The 18,823-nt window shown below is 44.0% G+C and overlaps 2 protein-coding genes across 8 annotated transcripts in view; one reads left to right on the forward strand and one right to left on the reverse strand.

The window, feature by feature from the left end:
• MORN4 (MORN repeat containing 4) overlaps positions 1-9,651 on the forward strand; it is a 35,265-nt gene extending 25,614 nt beyond the window's left edge. For 2 of the 4 annotated variants that reach the window (XM_060192610.1, XM_060192614.1), the window contains exons 2-5: positions 1,009-1,124; positions 3,072-3,186; positions 8,036-8,145; positions 8,365-9,651. In XM_060192610.1, the coding sequence (XP_060048593.1) occupies positions 1,040-1,124; positions 3,072-3,186; positions 8,036-8,145; positions 8,365-8,513 (459 nt within the window). In that variant the 5' untranslated portion in view covers positions 1,009-1,039 and the 3' untranslated portion in view covers positions 8,514-9,651. The remainder of the gene's footprint in view (positions 1-1,008; positions 1,125-3,071; positions 3,187-8,035; positions 8,146-8,364) is intronic. The other 2 variants (XM_007532654.3, XM_060192624.1) reach the window with 1 other exon arrangement.
• HOGA1 (4-hydroxy-2-oxoglutarate aldolase 1) overlaps positions 1-18,823 on the reverse strand; it is a 93,007-nt gene that overhangs the window by 43,830 nt on the left and 30,354 nt on the right. For 2 of the 4 annotated variants that reach the window (XM_060192636.1, XM_007532651.3), the window contains one exon: positions 10,261-12,573. The exons of 1 other annotated variant lie outside the window; for it this stretch is intronic. In XM_060192636.1, coding sequence (XP_060048619.1) covers positions 12,424-12,573 — 150 coding nt within the window. In that variant the 3' untranslated portion in view covers positions 10,261-12,423. Of the gene's footprint in view, positions 1-10,260; positions 12,574-16,388; positions 16,508-18,823 lie in introns of those variants that run through there. One more of the 4 variants, XM_060192635.1, reaches the window with a different exon arrangement.

Raw genomic sequence — 18,823 nt, forward strand, 5'->3', positions numbered from 1 at the left:
TTATCTGATATCCCTGAATTATGCCTACATCCTTGGAATAAGTTCAGGATTTGCAGAGTAAACATATAATCTGATAGGATCACTAGAATTAGAGATAACAAGTCTGATACAGAGTATATGGTATACTACATATTAGTATAGAGATCATTCAATTATGCATGCCCTTAATATGTTTATGTATACCTTTAAGATGTTTATGTATAGTGTTAAGGTGTTTATACTTGGCATAGCTGTATGCACACATACCCAATACATAGAGGAACAGAGCAGCCTGTGCAGGATATTTAGTAAAACCTCATGGTGAGATGTAGGCTTTGAGTCCGCCAACTCCATATGCCCTCTGCTCTCACTGCTAGTGGTGTAATGAAGTTTATTGCTCAGCCTTGAGACTTGAATAGAACTCTGTTCCCTGGCATCCAGAGAACTTCAGCGTGGTCTTTCCATACCCTAGTTATGTACACATGTTACCATGTGTAAGGACCCAGGTTCAAGCCCCTAGTCCCCACCTGCAGGGGAAGCTTCACAAGTGGTGAAGTGGCTTTGTCTCTGTCTCCATCTCCCCTTCCATCTCAATTTCTCTTTGTCCCATCAATTAAGACATTCAGTTTTTGTTTGTTTTGTTCTTACTAGTTCAGATCTGGTTTATGGTGGTACCGAGGATTAAACCTGGCACCTCTGGTGCCTTAGGCATGAAAGGCTTTTTGCAAAATCCTTAAGCTATCTCTCCACCCCTATAATTCAGTTTGTTTGTCGTATCAAGTAGATAAGAGGGAAGCAACTGTATTTGACACAGTGGTGAAACACAGTTGTAAGTTTTAAGTAAACATGTTATTAACCTGAAAGTCCCATTCCAAGATTGCTTGTGCAGGGGGTTGTGCTGATGGTGGCAGGGTGGGTATTGGTGTTCAGTCTACTCAGGTAGCATGGAATTTCTGGAATGCAGACCCATAACTGCTTTGCCATCTTCTGATGCCAGCCTGTGATACAGGTTCTGCTTCTCTCCTGCAGTTTCCATCCTTTGCTTCTGTAAGCTGTCACCATGACCCTGACAAAAGGTTCCTTCACCTACTCCAGTGGGGAGGAGTATCGTGGCGAGTGGAAGGAGGGTGAGAGGATCCCTGAGGGTATTCAGTTTTGAACACTTCATTTGGTTGAAGGACAAATACAACAGTATGTCGTAAACCAGCATTGTGGGTGTTTCTTGCTGAGATTTAATCTGAATGGTAGCTTCCCTTTTTTCGATTTTAGGTTTACAAATAGAAAAATTAGAAAATGTCTTGGGGGGGGTCTGAGTGGTGGTGCACCTGTTTGAGTGTGCACATATGTTCAAGGACCCAGGTTCAAGCCCTCACTTCCTACCTGCAGGGGAGACACTTCATGAATGCTGAAGCAGGGCTGCAGGCATCTCTCTCCCTCTCTACCTCCCCCTCCTCTCTGAATTTCTCTCTGTTCTTTAAATATAATAAAAAAAACAATGGCTGCTGGGAGCCATGGGTTTTTATTCCTGGCACTTAGCCCCAGTTATAACCCTGGCAATAAATAAATAAAGTTTTGTTAAGCCTTTCTACTTCTAAATTTAAAGTGTGATAGTTTCCCTTTATCTCCTGCTAGTATGATGGGAAGATTGTTTTTATAAATGCCAGTGTGCCCAGCAGAATAAAATTAATTATTTTAAGTGCCTATAAATTAGAAATCACAGAACTATGTGCAGTGACTTGGTTCCAGTGAATCTTATGAAATTAAGAAAGATCTGGAAATTAGACCAGACACTCAAGTGATTAAATGACATTCATTGCCTTGGATTCCCTGTGGCAGTCATTGTTGGAAGTAACCATTCACAAGAACGCTAACATTCTTTGAAGCCTGAGACTAGACGGGATGTAGCCGAATGTTACTCAGTTGGGAAACAGTCTGGCCACTTCAGAAGTCTTGTGGCTCCAGCCCTAGCAGTCCAGGAGCTAACAGAGATATGAGTTTCTACAGCTGTGCCAGCAGAGAGCAGCTCACCCAATTCCAGACATGTGCCTCTTTTTTTTTTTTTAAGGCAAATCCCCTGTAGCTGATGAATTTTGACATATGGGAGGGGAAATTGTGCAGATGGGATGTGACCTTGCCTACCTGTATCTCCTGCCTCTTGAATACCTGTTGCCTCTTTTACTGTGACCTCTTAGAAGAGAGGCCTCCCACAGCTGTGCTAGGCTCTCTCTGTCCTCCAGAACTTCTTCCCTCTGTCTGGAGAACATCATTATGCCTCCAGCACTAGCTCAGTGAGCAGACAGCTTTTACTTGCTGCCAGCTCTGTTTGTATTCTTTCCCTATCACATAACTTCTGTGATCTTGAGTAAGTTGTTTCATTTCTTGCCTCAGTTTCCACATCTGTTACATAGGAGTAGTCATAGCACTGCACCAACTTCAAAAGTTGCCGTGCAGATGAAATTAAGTTGAACACAAAGAGCTTCCAACAGCACCCAGCTCATGGTAAAGGCACTATAAATATTAGGGGTTTTTGTTTGTTTGTTTTCTGTTTTTAAAGCATTCTCTTATCTTTCATACTTTCACAGATTTGAAGTTTGTGAACTAAGAAGGGAAGCTTCCGGGACCAGGCAGTGGCACACTGGGTTAATACTAAGCACAAGGGTCTGAGTTCAAGCCCCCTGCTCCCCACCTGCAGGGGGGACGCTTCACAAGTGGTGAAGCAGGTCTGCAGATGTCTGTCTTTCTCTTTTCCTCTCTAGTTCTCCCTCCCCCTCTCAATTTCTCTCTGTCCTATCCAATAAAATGGGGAAAATGGCCACTAGGAGCAGTGGATTTATAGTGTTGACACCAAGCCCCAGTGACAACCCTTGAAGCAAAAAAAAAAGGAAGGTTCCAGAAGTCAAGTTTTCCTGGCACCTAACTCTAGGTACTTGGTCTCAGCCCTGCTAATGCCATAGCTTCTCCTCTTTTCTTTGAGGGTGAATTGACAGAAGACAAGTGATGTTAGATAGGAACATTATGGGGGGGGGGGGGTTGCGGGGTGGAGCCTGAAGCTGTCCCCTCCCAGCCTGACCCCTGTCTTTCTCCCTGCTCAGGCCGAAGACATGGTTTTGGTCAACTGATGTTTGCAGATGGTGGCACCTACCTGGGCCACTTTGAGAATGGGCTGTTTAATGGCTGTGGTGTACTGACTTTCTCAGATGGCTCAAGGTAGGTATCAGGAGTACTCCTCTCTCAGCCTGAGAGAGATTCTGACATAAAAATGACAGTGATAAATACCCAGTCAAACCTGAGCTTGTTCTAGATCATCTGAAACGGCAAAGTATAAGCAGTTCGTTCATTGGTTATTTTATAAGTAGATTGAAATTTTGAAATGACTTGCACTTTCTTCACTTTTCTCTCTCTCTTTAAAGATTTTATTAATTTATTAATGAGAAAGATAGGAGGAGAGAGAGAAAGAACCAGATATCATGCTGACATGTGCTGCCAGGGATTGAACTCGGGACCTCATGCTTGAGAATCCAGTGCTTTATCCATTGTGCCGCCTCCCAGACCACTCTACTTTTTTCTCTTTTCTTTATCTTTATTTACTTATTAGATAGAGATAGCCAATAATTGAGAGGGAAGGGGAGCTAGAGAAGGGCAGAGACAGAGAAACACCTGCAGCACTGCTTCACCACTCACAAAGCTTTTCTCCTGCAGATGGGGACAAAGGACTCGAACCCAGGTCCTTGCACACTGTAATATGTGCACCTAACCAGGTGTGCCATTACCTGGCCCCTTTTTTCTTTTTTAATGTGTTTTTTAAAAGATTTTATTTATTTATTAATGAGAAAGACAGGAGGAGAGAAAAAGAACCAGACATCACTCTGGCACATATGCTGCTGGGGAGCGAACTCAGGACCTCCTGCTTTAGAGTCCAAAGCTTTATCACTACGCCATCTCCCGGACCACTTTAATGTATTTTTAAACCAAACATTTTTTTTTTATGGACTGTCATTTTTTAGAAAATATTTATTTATTATTTATTCCCTTTTGTTGCCCTTGTTGTTTTATTGTTGTAGTTATGATTGATGTCGTTGTTGGATAGGACAGAGAGAAATGGAGAGAGGAGGGGAAGACAGAGAGGGGGAGAGAAAGACAGACACCTGCAGACCTGCTTCACTGCCTGTGAAGCGACTCCCCCTGCAGGTGGGGACCTGGGGACTCAAACCAGGATCCTTAGGCCCTTCCTTGCGCTTTGCACCACCTGCGCTTAACCCGCTGCACAACCGCGTGATTCCCATGGACTGTCATTTTAAAAAAAGATTTTATGTATTCATTGAAGTGAGAGAGAGGAAGAGAGAAAGATTCTAGAACCAGAGCGTCACTCTTGCACATGCAGTGCCATGGACCAAGCTCAAGACATAATGCTTGAGAGTCCAACTCCATCCACTGTGCTACCTCCTGAGCCACTGGGATACCACTTACATCATTTTCATTAAAACCTAAAGCAGGGGGTCGGGCGGTGGCACACCGGCTTAAGCACACATAGTATGAAGTGCAAGGACTCACACAAGGATCCAGTTCAAGCCCCTGCCTCCCCACCTGAAGGGAGGTTGTTTCACAAGCAGTAAAGCAGGACTGCAGGTGTCTATCTTTCTCTCTCACTCTCTATCTTCCCCACCCCTCTCAATTACTTTCTGTCCTATCCAATAAAGTGGAAAAAATGACCACAGGAGCAATGAATTTGTAGTGCAGGCACTGAATCCCAGTAATATCTTTAGAGGCAAAAAAAAAAAAAACATCCAAAAAAACTAAAGCCAGTTTTCTATACTCAAGTTAGGCGGCATGACCATATTTTAATTAATCTGGGAGTCCTGGAGTCACAGGATTTACATACATGTATGAACTTAATGCTGCTAGCATAATGCATTTGTGGTGAAGGGTTCGCTGTTTTTTGTTTAATAATAACTTCCAAGATGAGTTATTTTATGAAAGAAAAAAAAAAGCAACCCCCTTTTGGTCTTACTTACAAACAACTAATATTTTAGTCAATTAGTTCTCTCTTTTTTTAAAGATTTTATTTATTTATTAATGAGAAGATAGGAAGAGAGAGAAAGAACCAGACATCACTCTGGCACATGTGCTGCCGAGGATTGAACTTAGGACCTCATACTTGAGGGTCCAAAGCTTTTATCACTGTGCCACCTCCTGGACCACAATTAGTTCTATTTTTAAAAATATTTTCCAACTTTGTATTATTTGATAGGATGGAGAGAAATTGAGAGGGAAAGGGGACAGGGCGGGGTGTTACCTACAGCCCTGCTTCACCACTCATGAAGCTTTCCCCATACAGGTTCAAACTGAGGACTTAAACCCAGGTCCTTGTGCTGATAACACATACACTTAACCAGGTGTGCTACTGCCCAGCCCCTAGTCAGTTAATTCTATACATGTATTTAATACACAGCATATAAAAGAATAAAGATAAGGCTTATAGAGGTATTTCAGCAGTTGTGAAAATGAAAACCAAAGGCATCAACTAACTTTTAAGAGTTTCTATCTAAACTTCAGAATCACTGTTAAAACTGAAACCAAAAAGCAAAGGAATCTTTGGGTAAACCAGTATGTAGGCTTGTCTAATTAGATTTATAGAACTTAATTGAGTTCATGCTTCAAAAAAGCTGCATGTAACTAACATTTTCTTTGAGGGTGGGTTGACAAAAGGCAGATGATGTTAGACACAGGAGCGAGGGGGTGTGTGGGGTGGAGCCAAAAGCTGTCCCCTCTCACCCTGACACCTTTCTTCCTGCTCAGACCACAGTTGTGGTTTTGGTTAACTGATGTGAGTGTTTTTGGTAAATCAAATAATGTAATTTCTGACGTACTGCAACAGTAAATATCTAGGCATTCTGTTATGATAATAGTATTGTGAGGCCCAGGAGGAGACACAGTGGGTAAAGCATTGTATTCTCAAGCATGAGGTCCTGAGTTCATTCTTCAGCTTTGCATGTACCAGAGTGATGCTTTGGTGGTCTCTCTCTGTTTTTCTCCTCCCTTTTCCCTCCCTCTCTCTCATTAATAAACTTTTTTAAAAGCATAATTTAAGGGACTGGGTGGTGGCACACCTGCTTGAGTGCACTTGTTACCATGTGCAAGGATGCCGGTTCAAGTCCCCGGCCCCCACCTGCAGAGAGAAAGCTTCATGAATGGTGAAGTAATGCTGTAAGTGTCTCTCTCTCCATTTCCCCTTTTTTCAATTTCTTTCTGTCACTATCCAATAAAATAAAAGTAAGTAAAAAAAATAATTATAATGTTTAAAAGAGAAAAAAAAGAGGAGAGAGACTCAGAGCCTCACTCTGGCAAACTTCGTTGAGGGTCCAGCTCTTATGAACTGTTTGTTACTTTTTTATTTTCATTATTTTTTATAGAAGATCTTATTTATTCATGAGAAATGATAGGAGAAAGAGAGAGAGAAGCAGACATCACTCTGGTACATGTGCTGCTGGGGATTGAACTCAGGACCTCATGCTTGAAAGTCCAATGCCTTATCCACTGTGCCACCTCCCAGACCACACTATTCATTATTTTAATGAAAAAAAAGAGAGAGAGATGTATGCCAGAGACCTCAGAGACTCAGGCATGAAGGTTTTTCACATAACCAGTATGCTCTCTCTCTAGCCCTTATAAATCTTTTTTAAATTGCATTTATTTTATTTTAATTTAGTTTATCAACACTGGGGCCTCACCGCTCTGGTACGACTTTTTCAGATAGAGACAGAGGCAAAGAGGGAGAGGCACTGTGCATAAAGTGACAACACTGAAGCTTCCTTCATGCCATGGGCACCAGGCTCAAACTTGGTTACTCACATGGCAAAGCAGGGCACTATCCAAGTTAGCCATCTCACCAGCCCAGGGGCCAAAGCTTAATCCACTGCACCGTCTCCCAGGCCTCAGTAAATAAGCCTCTAAAAAGCATTTATTTAGAAATTTAAAGGGGCGGTTGCAGTCAGTGGTGCAGCTGGTTAAGTGCACACCGTACCATGTGCAAGGACCTGAGTTCATTTCCCCACTCTCCACTTGCAGCAGGGACACTTCATGAGCGGTAAAGCAGGTCTGCAGGTTTCTATGTTTCTGTCTCTGTCTCTTCCTGCCCCTCTCAATTTCTCTGTGTCTTATGGGATAAAATAGAAACAAGAAAAAGGGGGATTTGGGCGGTAGCACAACGGGTAGGCGCACATGGCACAAAGCGCAAGGACCAGTGTAAGGATCCCGGTTCAAGCCCCTGATTCCCTACCTGCAGGAAAATCACTTCACAAGTGGTGAAGCAGGTCTGCAGGTGTCTATCTTTCTCTCCTCCTCCTCTCTGTCTTCTCCTCCTCTCTCCATTTCTCTCTGTCCTATTTAACAATGATGACATCAATAACAACAATAATAAATACAAAAATAAAAAACAATAAGGGCAACAAAAGGGGATAAATAAATAAATATTTTAAAAAAGAAGCAAGAAAAAGGAAAAAAAATGGCCTCCAGGAATGATGGATTTGTAGTGCCGGCACTGAGCCCCAGCTATAATACTGGGGGCAAATAAATAAATAAATAACAATGGAGTATTGCAATGTGGGATTCAAAACAATGGAATTTACATGTGTTTTCTGTCTCTTGTACTAGTGATTTTATTTTATTCCTTTACCAGAGCACTACTCAGCTCTGGCTGATGGTGTGGGAGATTGAACCTGGGACTTTGGCATGAGAGTCTTTTGCATAATCATTATGCTATCTACCCTCCACCCTGTGTTAGTGATTTTAAAATGGCTTACAAGATTATAAGATTACAGGCACATAGTCCCACAGCATACCCACTACATTCCTTTGTTATCTCCTTGAGATTAGCATCTCAAGTGGCCACTTCCAGGCCCTTCTCTGTTGGTTGGGCATGGCATGGGCCAATCTCTGCAGTGAGTGAAACCAGCTCTGCTCCTTGGCATTAACAGTACATGCTGGTGGCTGAGTGGCTTGATGCAGTCGTCTAAGGCAGCTTGCCACCCCCCTCAGGCTAACATCTGTGTTTCTGCAGGTATGAGGGAGAGTTTGCCCAGGGCAAATTTAATGGCGTTGGAGTCTTCATCCGACATGACAACATGACCTTTGAAGGGGAATTTAAAAATGGCAGAGTTAATGGTTTTGGTAAGTTGCAGTCTGGCAGGAGGGTGAGCGTGACATGGGTCGACGCCCACCTTTTCAGCTCCCATCCTTCTCCGGGTGCCCAGTAACCCATATCAATGGATCCCTAGTGTCCACCCATCACTGACCTTCAGAGAAAAACTAGGTTTTCTGTCCCTGGCTTCTCCATTTTAGGTTGATCTGAGTGTCACCCTTACGTTGTCTCTGCCCCTTCACCACCAGGTCTGCTGACTTTCCCTGACGGCTCTCACGGAATACCCCGCAACGAAGGCCTGTTTGAGAATAACAAGCTGCTGCGGCGGGAGAAGTGTTCTGCAGTGGTTCAGCGGGCTCAGAGTGCCTCCAAGTCGGCCAGAAACCTCACAGCCTGACGGTGGCACTGTCCACCCACCACAAGTACTGGGGACAGCGACGGCCCTGTCATTCTCTCTAGGTGAACAAAATGATGGGGAGCTGAGAGTGACCATGGAGCAGATGCCCTGTGATGCGCCCTGAGAGTCGGGTTCAGTCACAGAGACGTCTCAAGGATGCTGGCCCCTCGGTCCTGCAGCAAGCCGCCGGCAGCTCTGTCTCTCCCTCTCATCACCTGTTGGTTCTCTCTGTTCCTAACATCTTGCATTACCTAGTGCAGACCTGCCGTTGCCTTCTATGTCACTTTCTGCGTGCACACAGAACCTCTTCATCCTGCCTACACTGGGAGCAGGTGACCCTCGCGCTGACATAGGGCTTGTGTTTCACACGACCCTGGAGAACTAAGGAAAAATATAGGGGTGGCTTGGACAGCACAGCAGTCCTGTGAAAACCCTTCTTATCCCATTCACTGCTGGCTCCAGGCCTTGCTCTTGGTCTGGTCAAACTGTCATTTGTCTCTACTACCCTCTCTCCCCCCAAAGGATTGAATCACTAATCCTTGACTTTCCAAGCTGTCTTCCTGAGTCACAGCAGATAACCCCCGTGTGTGCCTCTTTCCTCCCTTAGGCATGGAAAAGGATCCCTGGATGGGCTAGTCAAGGACAAAACTGATCATCTTATTACTTGTATTTACTTCTCACTCCAGAGCAAGGGGCAGACATAACTGGGCCACCCCAGGTGCCATCACAGAGTGAATTGACTCCTTAGTTTAGGCAGACACAGTTCCTTCCCCCTGGACCAGCAGGTCAGACCCACCTCTATCATTTAGGGTTTAGTCAAATTAGATCCATCCTGTAGTGAACTTAAAAGAGCTTTTGGCTCCCTGTACCAGACCTTTTTTTGTACCATGAGCCTTGACTGCCAAGCCTGGGGTTAATGACTGATCATTTGACTGATGGAAACCCTTTACAGTTTATCATGGAGGCCTCCAGTTACCTTGCAATACAAACATACCCCACCCAGCCCCTTGTCCCCACTCCAGATGTCTCCTCAACAGCAGATCATGGTGGAAATCATAGCTGTGTGCCTCTATTTATTCTTTGAATTGTACTGTAGAAACACGTGTTGATAAGGAATAAAGAAATCACTAGAACTGCCTATAGTTGTTCTTCTTGTTCTTCATCCTTATGAATATCAACCCAGTTGGCTTTTATAAACATTAATCACAGATGAAGGCTTAGAACTGATACTGGGGAGCCAGGAGATGGCTCATTTGTAGAGTGCACCCTTTACCAATGCACAGGGGGCCAGGTTTGAACTTCTAGCACCATGTGGGAGCACCATGCACAACATCTGGGAAAGCCTCATGAATGGTGGAGTAGTGCTCTAGTATCTCCTCTCTCTCCTCTCTCTTCCTCCCTCCCTCTCTTCTCCTCCCTCCCTCCCTCCCTGAAATTTAAAGAAAATAAAAGTACACTGAGTGTGGTTGAACTACAGGTTCAAGATCCTGACAAACAGACACACACATGTTTTCTGGGGATATGCCTCAACTGGTATCGAAGGCTTCCAGTCTGATTCCTGGCATGGCATATGCCTCTGCTTTGTCTCTTTGTATCTTATGTGAAACTTTCTCAAATGCAACAAGTGCATATTTTTTTCTTACAGATGCCTCAGGCCTTAAAGTCTTTTTTTTTTTTTTTGCATAACCATTATTGCCGATCTAGCTTCACGTGTGGTATAGAGACGACCAGAGACTCATGGCTGAGCTGGGAAGCAGTATCTCGTTTATTAATCAGATACATCGCCTTTTATGCATCTCTTCACCAGAAGTGACAAGGGAAAGGAAATGACTAGGAGAGGGGGCGGAGCAAAAAAAGAGCACAAACAGAACATAGAAAGCTTCCATCTAACCAGTGGGGATTAAACCAATACCCTGCAGGCAGGGCAGGACCCAGGTAAAACAGTGATTATGTAAATAGACCACATCCTAAGTAATACACGCCTAATGTGATGATCAAAACAGGTCTTATAAGCAGAATTTAGAAGCATACCAACAATTCCCCCTTTCTTTTTAACTAATGGCCATAGTATCAGGAGTGTGGGGTGAACAGAAACCTGTATCATACAGGCATTTTCAAAAGAACTGGCAGAAGACATGGAGGAACAAGTAAGAGAGCAGCAAGAACCAGTGTGATGCCAAGGGGAGGCCTGAGGGGGCATTTCATGCCTCAAAGGGCAAGGCCTATCAGGCGAACGGGCATTTCTTGCCTCTGGGGGCATCTCTTTCCTCTGGGGGTGTTTCATGCCTCATAGGGTGTTTCCTGCCTCTGTGGGCAGGACCTAGTAACGGGGGGTTCCTCCCTCTGTGGACAGAGCCTGCAGGCGAGGGGACATAGAAGAAGCTTACCAACACATTATGCTGTCTCCAAAGCCAGATCCCATTATTTCTTACTTGTTTTTAAAAGAATTTATGGTGGTCCAGGAGGTGGCACAATGGATAAAATGTTGGACTCTCAAGCATGAGGTCCTGAGTTCAATCCCTGGCAGCACATGTACCAGAATGTCTGGTTCTTTCTCTCTCTCTTTATATCTCACTAATAAATAAATATTTTTTTAAAAAAGAATTTATGTATTTATTCATGAGAAAGAAAGAGAGAAATAACCAGCTATCACTCTGGTACATGTGTTGCCGGGAATTGAACTTGGAACCTCATGGTTGAGAATCCAATGCTTTATCCACTGCACCACATCCCAGACCATGACCCCATGTTTTCTAATCTAATACTTTATCCACTGTTCCACCTCCAAGACAAAAACAAAAACTCCACCAGGCAGGCTATTTCTTCACCCCTATTTCTAAATATCTTATTTGAACCTTTCTGTCACATACTACTCCCATTTAAAGTCTCAGTAAGTTTTCCCCCAAGGTCACTGCTAAGCAAATGCCTGTGTTTGCTCAGTAGTGTAGGGCCTGTCTCAGAACTATGAAAAGCTACCTTGCCTCCAGGAAGGCTCGTGACTTCTGGACAGGACATCTGGGACCCGAGCACAGTGAGGGTCTCAGTCTGTGCAGAGCCACACTGGTTTAACTTATTAAACTTTACTGTGGTAACAAAGGGACTATTTGCATAACCATTATGCTATCTCCCCCACCCACAAAGGGACTATTTCTGACAATAAAAGCAGAGTGACTATGTGAGGGTTAAAATGTTGGTCCTATCTCAGATCAGGTCCCTTCTCCTACTGCTTCAGGTCTAGCATGTCTGGGGTAGTCTTCTGAATGTAACACAGATCCACCAGGTGGTGGTATTCACCAGTCCCAGCAAGCCACTGAGCTGTGTGTGCATTGCACGGCTGAGACCAAGGGTAGAGACAAGAATATGAGATGAATCAAAAAAGATGGAGGGGAGAGCGCCAAGGCTGAAAAGCTAGGGAACTTTTCCAACACCGTGACCCTTCTCTTGTCAGGTTTCTGCTCCTCCCCCTCTGCCTGGAAGGAGTCAGAAAGTGGGTCCTGAGTAGCTATCTGGCTTTCAGCTGCCCTGTGCTAGACAACGGTGTGCATCCCCAAGTCTATGTTGTCTCCCATTGAGTGAAATACATGTCCTTACTATGACCCCCCACCCGCCCTTCCCCTCTGGCTTGAGTATCTTGGGGCACAGAAAAACACAAGGAACAAATAAGAAAGGACTCCTTTCCAGGCCAAACATCTGGAGACCCAGAGTTGACACAAAGGAGAGACATCTTAGCCTGTGAGGGGAGGAATGAGCATGTAAAGGCAGCACCCGCTGAGAGACTGTAGAAGGACTACAGAGAGAAGGAGCCTCAAGCCCTTATGCCACCACCCCACCCCCCCATGCTGCTCTTCTGAAGGCAGATACAGGGCAGGAGGCTGGACTAGCTCAGGACAAGCAAGCCCCCTCCACATCCTTAGAGCCAGCCATTGGTGGTGAAATCAAGACGCAGTGCCTCCTCGTCAGTCGGGCTCAGCTCTTGTAAGGGAGCCCGGCAGGGACCGCCATAGTAGCCAAACCAGTCCATGGTTTTCTTCAGCCCTGGGATCCCGAAACGCCGGGTCACCTGAGAAGTGGGACCTGTTAGGAGACATGCTGCACGAACACATCTGAGACCCAGACATGTGTCTCTCAGAAAGTTAGGGCACCCACCCACTTCCCCAGTAAAGTAACTACCAAAATTATGACACCCAGGGCAGGGATCCAGACTAGGAGACCAGAAGGAAGTACCAGCAATAGAGCACACATATTATCATACACAAGGCCCTGGGTTCAAGCCCCTGGTCCATACCTGTAAAAGGGGAAGCTTCACAAACAGTGGAGCAGTGCTGTAAGTGTCTATCTCCTTTCCCCTCTCTATCTCTTTATGACGCTTAACCTTTCTTTGTTGTGTGTGTGTGTGTGTGTGTGTGTGTGTGTGTGTGTGTGTGTGTGTGTGTGTGTGTGTGTTACCCCTACAGCACTGTTCAGCTATGGCTTCTGTGGGACAGGGGATTGAACCTGGGACTGTGAAGCCTCAAGCATGAAAGTCTTTGCGTCACCATTATGCTATCGCCTCTGCCTTCAACCTCTTTTTTTTTTCTTTTTTTAAAGAATGGCTGCTGGGGGGTGGGTCGAGCAGTAGCGCAGCGGGTTAAGCACACATGGTGCAAAGCACCAGGACCAGTGCAAGGACCTGTGTAAGGATCTTGGTTCGAGCCCCTGGCTCCCTACTTGCTTCACAGACAAAGTCTGTGAAGCAGGTCTGCAGGTGTCTCTTTCTCTCCCCCTCTCTGTCTTCCCCTCCTCTCTCCATTTCTCTCTGTCCTCTCCAACAACGACACCATCAATAGCAATAATAACTACAACAACAATAAAAAACAAGGACAACAAAAGGGAACATAAATAAATAAATTGTTGGTATGCATGAGACCCCTTCTGTTTTATTTGGTTTAAACCCCCCCTGCTTAACACTATTCTATTTACATAGCCACTTCATTCTATTTACATAACCGCTGTTAACAAGCACCACCCTCCCTCCAGGGCATTGGTTCAATCCCCACTGTTTCATGATATGTTTTTGCTCCACCCCCTCTCCTTGTCACACCCTGATCCCCTCCTTGTCACACTCTGATTTTCACCAGTCACTTTTCTCTCCACCCTCTCTATGTCACATCCTGTTTCCACCCTACTTAGCAAGTATATATAAAGACAGCATTGTGAGTTTTAGGGTACTTTACCTTGCGTTTAGCTTAGCTCGTCTTAGATTGTGCTGCGTCCTGCATGAATAAAGAGATACTGCCTACAGCTCAACCATGAGTCCCTGGTCGTCTGTTACCCGCCGGTGAAGTGAGCCCGGTGAAAACAACATAGCCCGCACAAAACAACAATAAATATTAAAAATTGTCTTTTAAATTAAAAAAAAAAGAATGGCTGCTGGGAACAGTGGAGTCATGCAGGCACTGAGCCTAGCAGTGACCCTGTCAGCAGCATAGAACAAAATGCTGAGAATTCAGATGATTAAGGAAAAGAACCTAGTCCTTTGTGGTTTTAGGACATAAAAATCTGCCACACTGGGGAGGAATGTAGTGTTCAGTCATCAAACTCGGGTGGAGAAGGTGGCCGCAGGTACAGGACCAGGAGCTGAAGCATCACCGGTTTGTACCTGCCCCTTTGGATCACATTCCAAGACCTGCCTGGCCCAGAAAGTCAGGAGAAGGATTTGTGAGAGCCTCAGGCACTGCCCAGACCTCCACTCCTGCAGCAAGGTCCCAAGTATAACTGCTCCTAAGAGGACAACAGTTCATCATTGTCCAAAGCACTTTTGCTGTGTAACCTCGTATTGCTAATGTATGATGTTTGTGCAAGTTCTTATATTAGAAAAAGAAATGAAGAAGGTTGGACAATCGGATCTCTCATTTTTTTCACTGTGACAGAGTGCTTAGAGCTATTGCCACAATTTAGTATCATGAAATTTTATAGAAAATGAAGCATCAAGTTTTTAGGCTGAGTGTGTGTGTGTGTGTGTAGCCAGACCCTCAATTATATATGACTTTACTACTTCAGAATTGCATTTTTTATTCAAATAGAGACACAGAGAGAAGGAGAGATATCACAGCACCAGATCTCCCTCAGATGCCAAATTATCTTCCATGTAATGTCAGGACTCAAATTAGGGTCACACACAGGGTAAGGCAAGCACAGTACTCAGTGAGCTCTCTTTCTCTCTCTGTCCAGGCCCAAGCATCAAGCGTTTTTTTTTTTTTTTTTCCCATGTAGTAACTGGTTGTTATTTCATGCTGATTAGAGCTATTTGCCGAATCCTTGGCTACTTAAAAACTGGGAAAGTGGGCCAGGTGGTGGCACATTTGGTTAAGTGCTCACATTACAGTGTGCAAGGACTCAGGTTCAGACCCCTAGTCCCCACCTGCAGGGGGAAAGCTTCACAAGTGGTGAAGCAGGGCTGCATGTGTCTCTCTCTGTCTCTTTCCCTCACTAACTCCTCTTCCCCTCTCAATTTCTCTCTGTCTCTATACAATAATAAATCAATTAAATTTTTAAAAACTGGGAAAACAATCATTAGTAAATAAACTGTTATTTAGAGGAAAGGTAAAACTTTAGAAGTGTGAGTTTCACAAAGGGTAAAATAAATAAATAAATGGGTTGCACGTGAGGCAGAACAGGTTGGGCATTACTTATGAAAGACTAACAACTATTCACCACGGGAAGGTAGCAGACCTTATTAGGAGGGAATCTGTTCTGGGATAGATAATCAGCCACACTCTAGCCAGGTCTAGTCCCAGTCAGGATGTTCCAATAACTGGGACTTTTTGCCCAATGCCTGAATAGTGTTTGAAAACCCTAGGGGAGAGGATGGAAATGAGAAGCAACTAAAAACAAAACAAAACAAAAAACCAACTTCCCACTCCCACCCCACCACCCATAGCTATAGCTATCTGAAGGTTGCTGACTTGCCCCGTGTTGGGCCTGAGCCAGGGGTTGAATGCTTTGGTGCAGACTACCACAGAAATTCCTAAATATAGCTGGGTTAGTGGAAGGCTCGGGGAGGACATTGTGTTCAAGCTTGGTAGGGCAACACGGTGACATCAAACTGTCCCTGGGGGTGATGAGCCACAGCCCAGGCAGCAGCAAGGAGTTCCAGGCGGTCCTGAGTAAAGCGCCCAAAGCTGGTCTGAGAGCACCAAATAGAGGGCGAGGCAGGGCAAGCATGTCTACCACTAGGGGGCAGAAAACACCCTCTCCCCACCTACCCAGAGTCTCAAGGTTCACACGAGGAAGACGCCACATTAGGCCACTCCCCACCACCCCTAGGAGCTCTTCTTCCTGCCCTGTAAGGTAGGTTCTAGGACCTGCACTTGAAGGCAGATGGGAGTGAGAGAGCAGAGGCCCCACTAGACTAGGTCCTCCTTCTCGCGGTTCTCTGGTCCAGTTTATGGAGAACGCTCTCCTCAAAGTGCCTTCACTCTCAGGACCACTTAAGCCTCATTAGCTCACCTTTCTCTAAATTTGAGTGAATCTGCCCCTTTGAGACAAAGACTAAAGCTGTGAGGAGGGATCTAGAAGGCACCCACCACTCAACCCAAACATAAGCCAGAGCTGAGAAGTGCTCTTGTTCATCTCTCTTTCTCTCTCTCACCATCTCTCTCTCTCTCCCTGTAACTCTCTTGTTAAACTAAATAAAATATTTTTCAGAGGAGGACCTAGTGGGGGTTGAATAGTTATGTGGAAAACAAGGAAATGTTACACATGCAAGGCTCGGGTAGATAGCATAATGATTATACAGAGACTTTCATGTGTGAGGCTCCAGAGTCCCAGGTTCAATCCCCTGAACCACCATAAACTCTGGTTAAAAAAAAAAGTATTTGATATATATAAAAATGTTATACATGCATGTGTGGGGGTATAGCATAATGGTTATGCAAAGAGATTTTTATGCCTGAGGCTCTCATGTCCACAGTTTAATCCCCCAGTACCACCATAAGCCAGAGCTGAGCCATTCTCTGGTAATAGAAAGAAAGGAAGAAATAAATGTTACACATGCACAAACTATTGTATTTTACTGTAAACCATTAATCCCCCGATAAAGAAATTTTTAAAAAATAAATATTTTTGAAAAGAAATATGCTTAGAAGGGGCCGGGTGATGGCACACCTGGTTGAATGCACATGTTACAATGAACAGGTGTCTTATCTTTTTCTCCCCTTCTCTGTCTTCCCCTCCTCTCTCCATTTCTCTGTCCTATCCAACAACAATGAAATCAATAACAACAATAACTACTACAACAACAAAAAAACAAAACAAGGACAACAAATAAATAAATATTTTTTAAAAAGAGAGACACCGTGACTAAGTGAGAATTATTCTGGAGATACAAATCTGGTTTAATATTAGAAAATTAATCATGTAAAACATATTAATGAGTTTAAGAGGATGATTAATGAGCTTATCAATCAAAGCTGGATTAATTTGACAAAATTGAGCAGCATGTATGGCTTACTAAAGAAACACTATGAAAACTAGCACAGGGGGGTCAGGTGATGGTGCATTGCTAGTGGTGAAGCAGGGTTGCAGGTGTCTCTCCTACCTCCTTCTTCCTCTCAATTTCTGGCTGTCTGTATCCAATACATAAACAAATATAATAAAATTATTTATAAATAAATAAATAAATAAGAACAGAAAAGAAAACACAAAGCCGATCTCGGGCTGGAGTTGATGTAGTACACCAAAGTAAAAGACTCTAGGGTGGGAGGGGGAGAGTTCAGGTCCTGGGACGTGATGGCAGAGGAGGACCTAGAAGGGATTAGATTGTTATGTGGAAAATTGAGAAAGGTTACATATGGACAAACTACTGTATTTTACTGTTGACTGTAAACCATTAATCCCCTAATAAAGAAAAAAATTACACTGAGGGGGGACTTCCTCATGACCAGCAGCATCAGGAACCTCATGTTGGTTCCTGATGACCAGCAGCTACAGGAACCAACATCTAATATATTTCATGACCAAAGAAAGGATAATAATTTTCTTTAAGATAAGCAGGGAGGTTATTCTTTTCTTTAACAAAGCAGGGAGGTCTGCTGTTTTAGTCAGCACTAGACAAGAAGTTCTTGTCAGAGCAGCAAGACAAAGGGAAATTAAAGGTATACAAATCAGAAGGAGAGAACTGAAACTTTCCCTGTTTGTAGATGATATGATTATTTATGTAGACAGTTCTAAGGAACCTATAAAAAAGCACTTTGACCCTGGCTCCCCACCTGCAGGGGAGTCACTTCAGAGTTGCTTCACAAGAGGTGAAGCAGGTCTACAGGTGTCTATCTTTCTGTCCTCCCCTCCTCTCTCCATTTCTCTCTGTCCTATCCAACAACGCCGACATCAATAACAACAACAATAATAACTACAACAATAAAACAGCAAGAGCAACAAAAGGGAATAAATAAATAAGTAAATAAATATTTTTTCTTTTTTTATTTAATTTTTTATTTTCCCTTTTGTTGCCCTTGTTGTCGTAGTTATTATTGTTGTTGTTACTGATGTCATCATTGTTAGATAGTACAGAGAAAAATGGAAAGAAGAGGGGAAGACGGGGGGGGGGGGAGAAAGACCTGCAGACCTGCTTCACCTGTGAAGTGACTCCCCTGCAGGTGGAGAGCCGGGGCCTCGAATCAGCATCCTTATACTGGTCCTTGCACTTCGCGCCATGTGTGCTTAACCTTCTGTGCTACCACTGGACTTCCGTAAATAATTTTTTTTTATTTATTTTTTTCCCTTTTGTTGCCCTTGTTGTTTTATTGTTGTAGTTATTATTGTTGTTGTTGTAGTTGGATAGGACAGAGAGAAATGGAGAAAGGGAGGGGAAGACAGAGAGGAGGAGAGAAAGATAGACACCTGCAGACCTGCTTCACCGCCTGTGAAGTGACTCCCCTGCACGTGGGAAGCCGGGGTTCGAACCGGGATCCTTATGCCAGTCTTTGTGCTTTGCGCCACCTGCGCTTAGCCCGCTGTACTACAGCCTGACTCCCAAATAAATATTTTTTAAAAAGCACTTTGAGAACAAATAAATTCAGCAAAGTCATGCTATGCAAAATAAATGTGCAAAATTCCATTGTTTCTACGCATTTACAATGAACACAGATATATGCAGTGACATTAAAAACACAAGACCATTTATACTCATAGAAAACCTAAGCCATCCAAGTATAAATCTCTCAAAATATGTACAGGACTCACTTGCCAGAAACTATAAAATACTGATGACACCAATCAAAGAAGCTCTATGAGAATGAAAAGACATACCATATTCAAAAATTTGAAGACAA

This window comes from Erinaceus europaeus, chromosome 1 (genome assembly GCF_950295315.1).
Source record: "Erinaceus europaeus chromosome 1, mEriEur2.1, whole genome shotgun sequence".
Lineage (NCBI taxonomy): Eukaryota > Metazoa > Chordata > Mammalia > Eulipotyphla > Erinaceidae > Erinaceus > Erinaceus europaeus.